The sequence below is a fragment of the Apostichopus japonicus genome, chromosome 14 (genome assembly GCF_037975245.1).
Source record: "Apostichopus japonicus isolate 1M-3 chromosome 14, ASM3797524v1, whole genome shotgun sequence".
In the NCBI taxonomy this organism is placed as follows: Eukaryota; Metazoa; Echinodermata; class Holothuroidea; order Aspidochirotida; family Stichopodidae; genus Apostichopus; species Apostichopus japonicus.
This window is the reverse complement of record NC_092574.1, coordinates 26,475,215-26,488,649: the sequence shown is the minus strand read 5'-3', so window position 1 is coordinate 26,488,649 and position 13,435 is coordinate 26,475,215. Positions and strand designations below refer to the sequence as shown.

The window sequence follows — 13,435 nt, the reverse complement described above, 5'->3', positions numbered from 1 at the left end:
AGAGCTTTAATAGAATACAGAAAGGTTTACGTTTCATAAACATTCATACTTCTCATTTTTTCTTTTCGTCTTACATAGGAATGAAGACCTACTTCATCGTGAGTAAAAATGAATCCTCCAAGACGACCAACAATCACTCGGGTACCCCGACCAGCGTACACAAGGTGGGAATCTCTGTAAACTCGACTGACAGCCAGGACTCGGAGTCAGCTAACAGTGACCCCGTGTCGACTGCGAGGGATGGCATAGCCAACCAGACCAGCAAACCATTGCTGTCTGATGAGATCAAGGTACCGTCTGAGCATAACACACCCCAAGAGAGCTCCCTGCTAACCACATCACACCAGGCTGATGGCAGTGCTGTAAGTAACACACCATCGGCACTGCACATATCTCCAGCTAACGATTTGGTCTGGCATGGCTGGCACAAGCATGATTACTTGATCCTGCCTCTCCTCCTCCCTGCCTCCTCCCCCACCTCCCTGCACCCTTCATCCCAGCTTCACTATCTTCTCCCCAACATGTTTACATCTGTAAGTAAGTTAGTTAATACTGGTAGTAATAACAGAATCTTCACATTTGACAACTAGTTTTAATTACAAACTCCTATAGTCTGTACCTACAGATAATACATAAGGAAACATTGCTGCACTCAATGTTTGCAATCAACTATTCAAGTAATACATAAAGTATCAGCTTTAAAAAGAGACAAGTAATAGTTTTCCGCAGACTGTTATTGATTGAATACTAAGTTTGTGCAAGTCACCCTAGTATGCTGATGTGCTGTAAACAAGGCAACATGCAAAATGCTGCATATTATACAGATGGGATGGTTAATCATCTGATAAATCATAATTGTTTAGAAAGAAAAGGATAACAAAAACAATAACAAAATCAGTTTACCTAAAAGCCATCAACTTGATCAATCAGCTGTGTATCAAAAGTCCATCATACATCATAGAGAACAGCATCAGAATGAACGATATTAAACAGTCTTGTAATAGGTCATCACTAACGACATCAGAATGAACGGTATTGAACAGTCATGCATCACTAATGGCATCAGAATGAACAGTATTAAACGGTCATGAAATAGATTATCACTAACACCATCAGAATGAACGGTATTGAACGGTCATGCAATATGTCATCGCTAACAACATCAGAATGAACGGTATTGAACGGTCATGAAATAGGTTATCACTAACCACATCAGAATGAACGGTATTAAACAGTCATGCAATATGTCATCGCTAACAACATCAGAATGAACGGTATTGAACGGTCATGAAATAGGTTATCACTAACCACATCAGAATGAACGGTATTAAACAGTCATGCAATATGTCATCGCTAACGACATCAGAATGAACGGTATTGAACGGTCATGAAATAGGTTATCACTAACAGCATCAGAATGAACGGTATTAAACAGTCATGCAATATGTCATCGCTAACGACATCAGAATGAACGGTATTGAACGGTCATGGAATATGTTATCACTAACCACATCAGAATGAACGGTATTAAACAGTCATGCAATATGTCATCGCTAACGACATCAGAATGAACGGTATTGAACGGTCATGAAATAGGTTATCACTAACAGCATCAGAATAAATGGTATTAAACAGTCATGTAATATGTCATCGCTAACGACATCAGAATGAACGGTATTGAACGGTCATGAAATAGGTTATCACTAACAGCATCAGAATGAATGGTATTAAACAGTCATGCAATATGTCATCGCTAAGGACATCAGAATGAACGGTATTGAACGGTCATGGAATATGTCATCACTAACGGCACCAGAATGAACAGTATTAAGCCGTCATCACTAATGGCGCCAGAATGAATGGTATTAAATTGTCTTGGATACTGTATGAGATCGATGAAGAAGAGGGTATAGAGTAAAAACAACTGCACAATACAAAGGCTATGGGTTGTTATTTTGAATTGCAAGTTCCTGGTTATCTTTTAATAAACGTTGCATCGGACTTCACAAGAACTACTCAAGTCACTCGCATGCTGCCTCTTCCCAGTCCTATGTCTCTGGGTTCTTCTTGTTAGTCGAGGCATTATCAACAGAAAGGAAATAACAGCAAAAACTGAAATTGAAATGATTATATATGTATATGTATATATATATGTTTATATATATAAATATATATATATATATATATATATATAGAGTTGGTTGGTTGGCGTCTATCTATATATATATATATTATATATATATATAAATATATACATATACATATATATAAAATATATGTAGCATATATATATATAGTGGAAATAATTGCAAAGTTTGCAAGTGCTAATATAAATATATATATATATATATATATGTGTGTGTGTGTGTGTATACACACACATACAGGCCAGTGTTTGAAAGGAAAACCAGGGCAGAGATTGCTACGCTGCTGACGAGAGATCATGAATAAAATATGCAGACTTTAAATGTCATCAGACCTTGGCTGATGCATTTTGTTTTATATTTCTTTCATCATTTTATGATTATTTTTGTTATCCCTTTCTTAGTTTACCATTTAATATGCCAGAAACTTTGAGCATGAAGGGAAGGTTATTAGGATCCAGAACACAAATCCATTGGGATAAATGAGGATAATAACAGAGAGGAAATGTAAACAAGTGTTATGTTACAGAAATCAATACACCGTAATCACTCCTGATGCTGTATGTTATCAGGTATGCAAGTAGCAGTATGTTATGGTAAACTGAGTGACATCAGACAGAACAGAGCAAAATGAAGAATTCTGAAAAAAAAATATCATCCCCAAGGCTTTAGGACAACAATTGCTGCCTGCTTTTGGGTTGCTTGTTTGTTTTTAAGAAAACATTTTTTGAAACCATATATATTATCTCTTTTGTACATGTATATGGCCATCCTGTAAAGTTACATACGTTTTAATCTGTGACGGTTTGGGCACATATTTTTGATAGCTTTTGATCCAATAAGGCAACATTTATACCAGCCTCTTTTGAAAAAAGTCATCAGATAAGGCCAAAAATTTAATAACGCTGATTGTCTTGCGACCTTGGGCATAATTTACAGACAAAGTAGATGACGAATCCAGAGTTGTTGTGGGAGATGATATGAGTTTTGCCAGGGCAGCTTGAAAGGTCGTCCTTTACATATTACAAGGTTTGCGATTCTACATCCTGGCATAGCGTTTATCATCAAAAAGGGGACTGAAGTTAACAGGCAGTCATCAAAAACTAATAATGTCTGTCAGAGAAGAGTGAATTGAGTTGATGTACAATGTCTTGCTATGACTTTGTTTCTTTATTCTGCCTTGATGGACAGGGGAGGGGGAGGGGGAGGGGGAGGGGGGAAGTGTGGTCATTCAGGGCATGGACGCAGGGTCGTAGGGGTCACTTTGGGTTTGCTGATAACAGGATGAAAAATGTCCAACTTGGATCTCAATATGTTGAGCCTGACAATTTTCAGAGTAAGAAATTTTTTGATGAAACATTGAAAAGCTGTGTCCTTCACACTTTGACCGTCTATGTTGACAACCTTGTCAACCTAGTGTGACTGTAATGGGGGAGGGGTAGGGGAGGGGGCAGGTGGTATACTTTATTGTGACAGCTGTGTACTTAACCATTTTGCGTCCCTGCCGACAACATTTCCTGTCTTTTTGACGTAGCTATAGTGAAATCTGCATTTGACTGGTTTCTGTACCCATGGTGATTATTTGAAGTAACAGTTTACCTACCTCATAAGATGCTCGAAACTTGTGTGTATGTGTGTGTGTGTGACCTCTGTCTTGACATAAATGCATGATGAGACATTTATCATTTCTAATCAATGAATTTGTAAAATGTCGACGTACTAGCCATTCCTGAATTAACTGTCTTGTATTTCTGCACGTTACTTTTTTTCATTTCTTTCTTTAAATAATCCTGCAGCCCTTCTGCTCGTAGCCCGTCTGTGATAAATACAGCTACATATGCATGTTTGCCAATTGTCAACTTTATTTAATACCCTTCGCTAGATATGTGTAGGTTGTCACAACTCATTTAAGTTTAGGAGTTATCATTTCACCAGTTAAGCTGGTTTAATAACGATATCTTTATCTTTTCTCACCTCTGACAGGAGGAGGCAAGCAAACGTCCTGAGAATGGTGGTGTGGGTAGCATAAGAGGGAGCATAGATGATTCTGGTCAAGACGAGCCAACGGATGCATCGTCCATCGCCAGGAGTCCTGTCGCCCTCGCAGACACGTTATTCTGGAAAGAGAGCAAACCAGGGACTGACCGTCAGTTCGTGGATTGCATCATCGACGAAGGCAGACGTGACTACTTTCAGAAGCCTCCTGTTAACAATTGCACCTTAGAATTTTTAAATTCGGACATAGAACGTAGCTACAGAGAGCAGTTCACCCCTGAGTGGCTGCAGGGGAACAACTGGAAGGAAGACAACAGTAACCGTAGAAACCGCAGGCACTCCTCGGACACGATATCTACATCACGCTACAACACAGTGTTTGATGTGGCCATAGCTTGTACAGTCTATATCATGATAGCCATCTCTTGTTTTCTGGTGTTTCATAGTTCCATACCCTGGTATGTCATCTTTCCCATTGCTTTTCTCGTTGAGTTTTACATCTTAGTCGCGGTATCGAGGGAGGCCTTCTGCCGCAAGTTGACGCTCCCCCTGACAGAGGCGGTGGCTGGCTTCTTCCACATATGGGGAATGCGCCATGTGCTAGGTTTAATATTAATCTCTTTGCCTGTGATTGCTGTGTATTCAAATTATAACTGTAACAATTACCTAAAAACTAATCACTTTTACTGCTTCATCCTTGTAGTAGCACTGCTTCACTTTTGTAATTTTGTCCAGTTAAGTTCCTGGTTGAAAACCATTGTTGCAGTAGTGTGTGCCGTCATCTTCTTGGTAGTGCTGTACGTAGATCCTTGTAACGGCGTAACACGAGATACTCTTTCGAATAATACCGAAGGCATCACCTCTCCGTCGACGCTGTCGCCAGAGAATCTATACATGGAGCAAGCCCTAGTTACACACGAGGTTGTTTTAGATATTTTACTCCTCCTCGTATTAATCTTCCTCTTAAACCGGGAGTTTGAGATCAATTTTCGACTCAATTTTTACGGAGGGGTAGAAGCAGCGAACGATAGGGAAAAAATGCAATGTGAGAAGGAAGAGGCGGAGGACTTGGTGCATCACATCATCCCACATTTTGTAACCAAGCAGCTGAGAACCACTCAGGAGTTCTCCCAGAATCACCAGAGCGTGGCTGTCATCTTCTGCAGCATCGTCAACTTCAACGACTTCTACGAGGAAGCCTACCAGGGAGGCAAGGAGTGCATTCGAGTTCTCCACGAGCTGATCAGCGACTTTGACAACCTGCTGATGGAGACCCGCTTTGGCGAAGTCGAGAAGATAAAGACGATCGGCTCCACCTACATGGTAGCTTGTGGTCTCCATCCTCCATCTAAAGAGGGTCTGACACCGGAGAACCAACAGCTGAGAACGCTCATGGAGTTCTCGCTGGAGATGATGGGGAAGATTCACCAGTTCAACGATGACGTGCTGAGCATGACAAAGGGTGCGTTCAATTTCATCCTCCGTATTGGTTACAACCACGGACAACTTACCTCAGGGGTAATAGGCACCACCAAGCTTCTGTATGACATTTGGGGAGACACCGTGAACGTGGCGAGCCGGATGGACTCGACGGGCGTCCCAGGACGCATCCAAGTAACAGAACATTCGATGATGGCGCTAGAACCATACTATGAGTTTGAATTGCGAGGACCGGTAGAGGTACGAGGGAAGGGGGTGATGACCACTTACTTGGTGGTCAAGAGAAAGGAGAGTCCTGCACTAAAGTAAAAACAGTCTGTGTGTGTGTGCTGCTATTCTAGATAACTATTCTGTTTTAATTGGTTACTAACCCAGTTAGAGGAATCAACATGAGGCTCTGGGGTTAATTGCTCTGTCGTCAGTGATGGCACTCCACTCCTGGAAGAAAGAATCCACTCCTGGAAGAAAGAAACCAAGAATAAAAAAATGTCTGCAGTGTTAATGACACAGCTCACCGACTTAGGAGTGTGACATCATCACAACAGAAGAAGCGTTCCCTGGGATGTTCCAGATCAAACCAATGTCAATCTTTTGGCTGATGAACCTTCTTCTGGAGGTATGGAGCTATAGACATTCACACCAGCATACAGATATACACAATCTGAGTGTTAAGACTGGTTCCTATAGCATCAATCTTCTTTATCTTCAAACGTAGTAATCAAACAGTAACTTGTTACCCATTTAATAATTAGGGTAACTTATTACCCATTTAAACTTGTTCAAGTCCTAACTGTCTGACAGGTATTTAGTGATGTCCTAGTTCTATTTGTCAGTGGTAGTACAAATTCATTGAAATACATTCTTCTTGGATCTTTGGTTGATAAAGTTCTAGTTTTAGTGAAAAATAAACAATTTACAGGCAGTTTGATGGCAGTCCTGAAGCAAGCACCCTCGGTCAGCATGCAGTCTCCCTGGCCTTTTACCTTAAATAATCTCACAACCTTGGACATTTCTTTGTGATGAACTGTTTGGTGTAAATGTTTATTCTCATCAGAAAGTATGATCCATTTGGTTGTCCATTAAAGTAAGTTGTAACACACACGGTCCCTGGTGAAGATGTGGATGCCACAACATGATGCGTATCACATGAGTGTGTTCATTGGCTGTGCCATCCAGTAACAGACACAGCAGGTGGGGGAAGTGTGAGGGGGCAGTGAGGAGGAGGTCTGGGAAGTTGTAAGGAAAATTACTTGCAGAGGGGTTAGACATATCCTTTATCAAGATTACATTTCAAGATATTTAGACCAGATTTGGCTAACTTTATAATCCTATGGCTGCCAGACTCCTGTTATCTTCCTGTCGTTAATGTTTGCTGCCCTGAACTATATTGTTCCTTTGAAACCAGAACAATCAGGTCTTCCTAGCTTATTGCCAGTATGATAATAATAATAAAACTTACCTTATCCTACCCCTTGAAAAGTACTATTACATTTATCATTGTTTTTGTTACCTTTTTTCTGCCCAAAAGTGACAAATATGTTTATGACCAGTAAAAGCTGCTCCGTTTAGTCTAGGCTGTTCATGAGCAGTCAAAGCTGTTCATGTTTATTCTAGGCTGTTCATGAGCAGTCAAAGCTGCTCCTGTTTAGTCTAAGCTGTTCATGAGCAGTCAAAGCTACTCCTGTATGGTCTAGGCTGTTCATGAGCAGTCAAAGATGCTCCTGTTAGTCTAGGCTGTTTATGAGCAGTAAAAGCTGCTCATGTATAGTCTAAGCTGTTCATGAGCAGTCAAAGGTGCTCCTGTTTGGTATAGGCTGTTGATGAGCAGTCAAAGATGGTCATGTTTAGTCTAGGCTGTTGATGAGCAGTCAAAGCTGCTCATGTTTAGTCTAGGCTGTTTATGAGCAGTCAAAGCTGCTCCTGTTTAGTCTAGACTGCTGATGAGCAGTCAAAGATGCTCATGTTTAGTCTAGGCTGTTGATGAGCAGTCAAAGATGCTCATGTTTATTCTAGGCTGTACGTGAACAGTCAAAGCTGCTCCTGTATAGTCTTGGCTGTTGATGAGCAGTTGAAGCTGCTCTTGTATGTCTTCTTCAGTCGATATTTCACCTTACAGCATCACAGACGATTGTCTTTAATAGTTTTTTATAGTGTCATGTTGAGCAAGTACCAGTAGCTTTGGATTCTTCATCCATGTTGCTTCTAATAATCTCTTGAGAAAAATTTCTTTGTGTTTGTTTCAACATTGTTTGCTTTGTCTGTATTTTGAAGCATCGTTTGACGTAACATATTTAAGAGATTTCTTCTGTGGTAGACAACAAAACTATACTTTTGAAGGGTAAAAATGAAAACTACTCTCTTCCTGAAAATTGTACCGTCACAGCAGAATTTGAAATGTTAATATGGATGTGATGTATGTGTGTACTTCACCAGATCCTCAAAATAAAATGGTTGAAACTTTTCAGACATTTGACCGATCCAATAGAGATTCATCAGATTAAGCTTTCAGATGGGAAGTTCATTTTTATGTAGTGCTTTTTTTTTCTTTTTTGTTGTCTTTCAATGCTACAAACAAATATTTACCTGTTTAGCTTTCATAATAAAGCATGAAATGGTTTATGAATAATTTTGTTATTATAAGACCCGGGAAATTGCAGTTTGACCTTTGACCTCTCTAGGTTAAAGGACTGCATGACATCATATTCTTAAAACATCTGCATTTGCTTTCAAGTTTGTTGCCCTCATTCGAATTACTAAGCATTTAAGTATAAAATAAATATTTAACTGTCATGTAGTGTAAAGCACACATTTAAACTGCTCGTCTCAACTTAAAGCTAAAATTATAAGTGGTGTTTTGAGCTTTATAAGTGAGTGAGAATAAACTTTATGTCTGGAACTTTGTAAACAATCACAGCCTACCATTAAGCTTTCCTACACATGAAAAGCCAAACAGGGAAATGCAGGACAATTCCGAGGACACAGTTCATTTGGGGACACTATACACAAAGTCCGGGGACTGCCCGGAAGTCGAGGTCATCTGATCACCTTAGGATAGGGACAGAGATAGGAATAGGGACAATGAGGTTGATGTCATATATATTAGTTGGTGGGTCAATTTGATTTGTTTAAAAGTTGATCAAAGTTAGAATAGAGAATAATGTCGTCTTGATTTCATGTACACTCTCGATGGATAATCACTGTTCACCTTATACTCATAATGTCAAACTGTGGCCAAGTGGCATATGTTCATCTTATTTTTTTATTCATTAATTTTCAATTTGAAAAAAAAAAAACTTTCACTTTTTGGGAGAGTTCCTCTTCCTGTCCTAAAGTCCTTACTTTTTTTGGAATAATTGTTATGAGCAAGTTGTTAACTGTATTTATACCTGGACCTGATGTATACAATGGAAGCATGTGGACTAATCCTTTTTCATCTTTCTTCTCATTTCTTTCTTTCTAAATTTCTTTCTTTTTCTTCTCAAATTCTGTACAGGTGTGAAAATATGGACAGCCTATGCACATTGTATAAAGTGTTGTATATTAAGTAGTGTTATTCCCAACATTTCAATTCATAAATAAATTCACATATTTTGAAATTTTAACTTGAAGAAATATTATTGCTATGTGGAAAACAAATTTCACTATAAAATTGATTACATAATTTCAAAGGCGGAGAGTTTAAAAAGAACATAAGTTTTTGTGATTGTGTGACTAAGGTGTCTGGATTTTTTTTTTCAAAAGCCGCAATGGAAATTGAACAAAACATGAAATTTCTCTGGCTTTGTTAGACACCGTTTGTACTTTCTAAAGAAATATTGGTCAGTTTAGAATTACATTCAATCTTTTTATTGAATAATTGCTTTTGGCAAGAATCTTATCAACTTTTGATTCCTGTCCTACATCGAAGAAATTAGCTGTAAGATCTTCTCAAACTATTTTTTGGGGATAAATTGTGTCTTGTGTGATAAATATAAATAAGCTAATTAATTCCTTACTAATTTAAATTTGCCAACACTAATGGCAATTTCCCTAATACCTTTTTGTGGATTCTTTTTTTGTTGTCATATAATGCTCAAGTGTCAAAATCTTCCTGCAGCGATAATAGCAAGGTACACAAAAGCTGCAGCACCACAATACCATCAGACTTAGGATATACTGTTGCCAAGGAAATATAATAGCCATGTATAGTAGGTAATGTGTGTATTCCTCTCTCCTATACTAACATACACACAGTATATAAAGGACAATGGTGCAGTTATGCTTCATATGTCATGTTTTGAGCTAAGCCTCAAGAGTGATATTTATTATGCAAACATGGTCAATAACAAGGGGAGAGGAGAAGTGGGGGGCAGGGAGTGGGGAGGGTTTGGAAAACTGGGCCTTCCAAAATAAATAAATCTGAAAATTCCATAAGTTGAGACATTTCTCTCCAAATATTCTTTGTGATGTGCAGGGATACTATTTCATGTTTAGGCCAAAGGAATACACTGCTTCATCCATGGCAATTTAATTGGGAGTTCTTTATCCACACTTTTTGAAATAGAAATTGCATCATATCACTCTGAATTTAGTGAGAATTTCCATCCCAAACCAGAAATAAGACCATCCCTTTACTTCACAACTTATACATGTAAATGTTTGAATAACTTGCAAAATGCAATTTATGATGATTACCTTGTTTTCTAAAGCTGTCATCAAATGAAGAAAGTAGCTACATGTAATATTATAAAATGTTGAGAAAGCAATAAACCCCCCCCCCCCCACTCCACGCCCTATAAATTAAGGGAAAAAAAACTGGAAATGAAGTTAATCTGTTCTCTTAACTGAAAGCTACCCTATTTGAATAATTCAATTAACTGTTTAATGATGTCAAGTTTATGTAAAGCAATGATTCTGAAATATGTTTTTATTTGTAAGAGATTGTATAAACTGGTCATGTTGATTATGAGGTTATTACTAATTTAAAGTCATAATTTGGCTTATAAAAGAATGACCTTTGGCTCCAGATCTGGGAGGAAGCTAACAGAAGGACCACGACTCTTTCTTAATACTCCTCTGGGTTTGGATGCTGTTCTCTTCATATCTAGTAAAATCAATCTAAGCCTTTGTAGATATTACCCCGATTCTTTGCTTCATTTGGATATTTCATTTGACCATATACGTGGGGCAGAAAAAGAAAAAAAAACATTCTGGCATATATTGTAAGTCATATTCTGGGCAGCAGGTATTTTCTATTGTGCTATATAAGACACCCACTTATGCACATCCTTGCTTTCAATGATCCATACTTGAAAAGTGTTCTTGTCCATAAAGGATACATCCATGAAGGAAATGCATTCTCTAGTTCATCAAGTTCATTTTCTTTGGCATATATTCTTGCATTTGTACCTGTTACTCGGATGATGAGGTGTGTCAAGAGTCTATGCCTATTTACTGTAATAATAAGGTGTACTAGTATAGTAGGTGTGATGGTTAGACATTTATCAATTTAAAGCAAGTCCATGGCTGCTCGTTTCCTAGTAGTAAAATTTGACTGACTCCAGAAGTTGGTCAGATTGCTTTTAAATGTGGCAATGGTATGGTTTAATGGAGTAACTTCTGGTTGCCCACCGGTCTAAACTTGGTCATCCTACAAAAAGCAAACTTTCTGGTCTTAATTATATCTCTTTTCTGGTCAGTATTCAAGTATCAAATACCACCCGTTTTAACAATATACTCATGAAAAACCTTGGTAAGTACTACTTTCATTGTTGGTTTTGATATGTTTTGTAATTAAACAAAGTTCATTATGCACACCTAAAAGCCAGAAATGTTTACTTTGATAATGGTTACACATCGCCAGTTAATCCACCTGCACACAAGAAGTAACCAATTAATTTTTTTCTTTAAGCATTTGTTGTATGTTATGCATTGTCTAACCCACACGCTTTGCTTACAAAATTTTCACCTGTTCTTCATGGTTCTTTGTGGTTAAAAGATATTTTGAGCCCTTTCAACTGTGTCTTTTTCCTATTTTTTCAAGGTTGTAATGTTTGAGGTCTCTTGAATACATGAATGTTACATTAAAACTATATAAAACAAATATCATTTGCATCTTCTTCTTTGTGTAATGGTTTATATATCATCAAACATTGGATAGCAAGCACAGCTTGATGACAAGGAGCTTTAGCAAATATGCTAGGTAATCTGCAAATGACCACTAAAGTTAATTCGATGGGAAACAGGCAAGTCCTATTAATGGCTGCTGTTAACCAGTTCTGCCCCTTCAGAAAGCCTAATATTTAAATTTTATTTTAGAAGAAATCTTTTGAAAGGTCTTTCCACTCATACCAAATATGCTGAAAAAGGAAGTGCCCACTCCCTCACCTTCCCCCACCCCTCCCTACCCACCCCACATTAAAAATGTATGACAGTGGTTGCAACATGAATAGGTACATGAAATGTAAAGTGTATAAGGGCAGTCAGGACCGAGCAAACAAGTTATACCAACAGACACCATCTTGTAAAATACAAACGGTAAGGGTTTCAAAAATCGGGATTATTCACACAGAACTCAAAAATCTCCATTATTTTTGTCATTCCCCACTTGTGGTCATAATAATCATAATAAAGCGCTTTCCAACAAAATCTCAAAGCGCTGTACAGAAATACATACCTAAGAGATATCAAACAATACAAATAAATTGCACCAGGTAACTAAAAATAGCAATACAAAGAATAAAAAGGAATAATTGAAACATAAGAGCAAATATTTACATTACATTACAAGTAAAAAGTGTTTATATTAAACATTAAAAAATATGTGTTTTCAAATCCCTTTTAAAATGATTAAGATTAGTTAACAGATATTTCCTGGAAGACTGTTCCAAACCTTGGGGGCAGCTGCTGTGAAAGATCTCTCTCCGTAGAAGTTGGTCTTGGATTTAGAAGGATGGCAAAGGAGTTGTGGTGAGGAGCGTAAACTACGACTTGGTTCATATTTGGTGATGAGTTCCGAAATGTAGACAGGAGCCATATTATTTAGAGATTTGAAAGTGAGCAGTGCTATCTTATAATTGATACGTTGTTGTATTGGTAGCCAATGCAGTTCACTGAGGATTGGGGTTATATGCTCATTCTTCTTGGAACACGTTACTAATCTGGGGGCAGAATTTTGTACTCGCTGCAACTTAGATATTTCACTTGACGGAATGCCATAAAGGAGACTGTTACAGTCTATAGTCTAGACGTGATGTTACAAATGCGTGAACAAGTCGTTGGGTGGACTTACTATCAAGATTGTGATGAGGATCTTGTAAATATTTTAACTTGAGTTTATAGAGGACAAATGGACGATGGGGTAAACCCAATTGGGTATGCTGCATATATAAATAAAAGGTGCTACTGATTACCAGGAAGTCAAAAAAATTACACATACAGCCTGCATACAGCCTATTTTCATAACAAATATTGCATAATTATACAGGAAGACAAAACTCTTGATACTTGCATAGATAATTGGTTAAAACAGTGCAAAATACAATATAAAAATAGGTTTTAATATGCGAAAGCCTGATTTCGTAGACACACTTCATTCTGTATGTCTATCCTAGACCTCTACGGAAGAAATATTTATAAAAGGATATTGGTTTTAAAAGCTGAATACAGCATAGCCTCTTCTAGAATAACATTATGGTTATTGGGGAAATATAATGAAATTATGGTTATACTTGTAACAAGATCTTTAAAAAGGCAAAGGTAAAAAAAAATGTTATCTGGAAAATTTCTCCAAAATGAATATTAATCATTTCAAGTAAAGTACACAATACCTTGCTGCTCACATAATTAACAGTCACTGACGTTAATTTCATGATCTT

At 37.8% G+C, this 13,435-nt stretch overlaps 1 protein-coding gene across 2 annotated transcripts in view; it reads left to right on the top strand.

Moving 5' to 3' along the window:
• Positions 1 to 11,661, top strand: part of LOC139980365 (adenylate cyclase type 9-like) — a 78,696-nt gene extending 67,035 nt beyond the window's left edge. Inside the window, exons 3-4 of one of the 2 annotated variants that reach the window (XM_071991991.1) lie at positions 79 to 290; positions 4,128 to 11,661. In XM_071991991.1, the coding sequence (XP_071848092.1) occupies positions 79 to 290; positions 4,128 to 5,888 (1,973 nt within the window). In that variant the 3' untranslated portion in view covers positions 5,889 to 11,661. Of the gene's footprint in view, positions 1 to 78; positions 363 to 4,127 lie in introns of both variants that reach the window. The other variant, XM_071991990.1, reaches the window with a different exon arrangement.
• Positions 11,662 to 13,435: the final 1,774 nt, after the last annotated feature.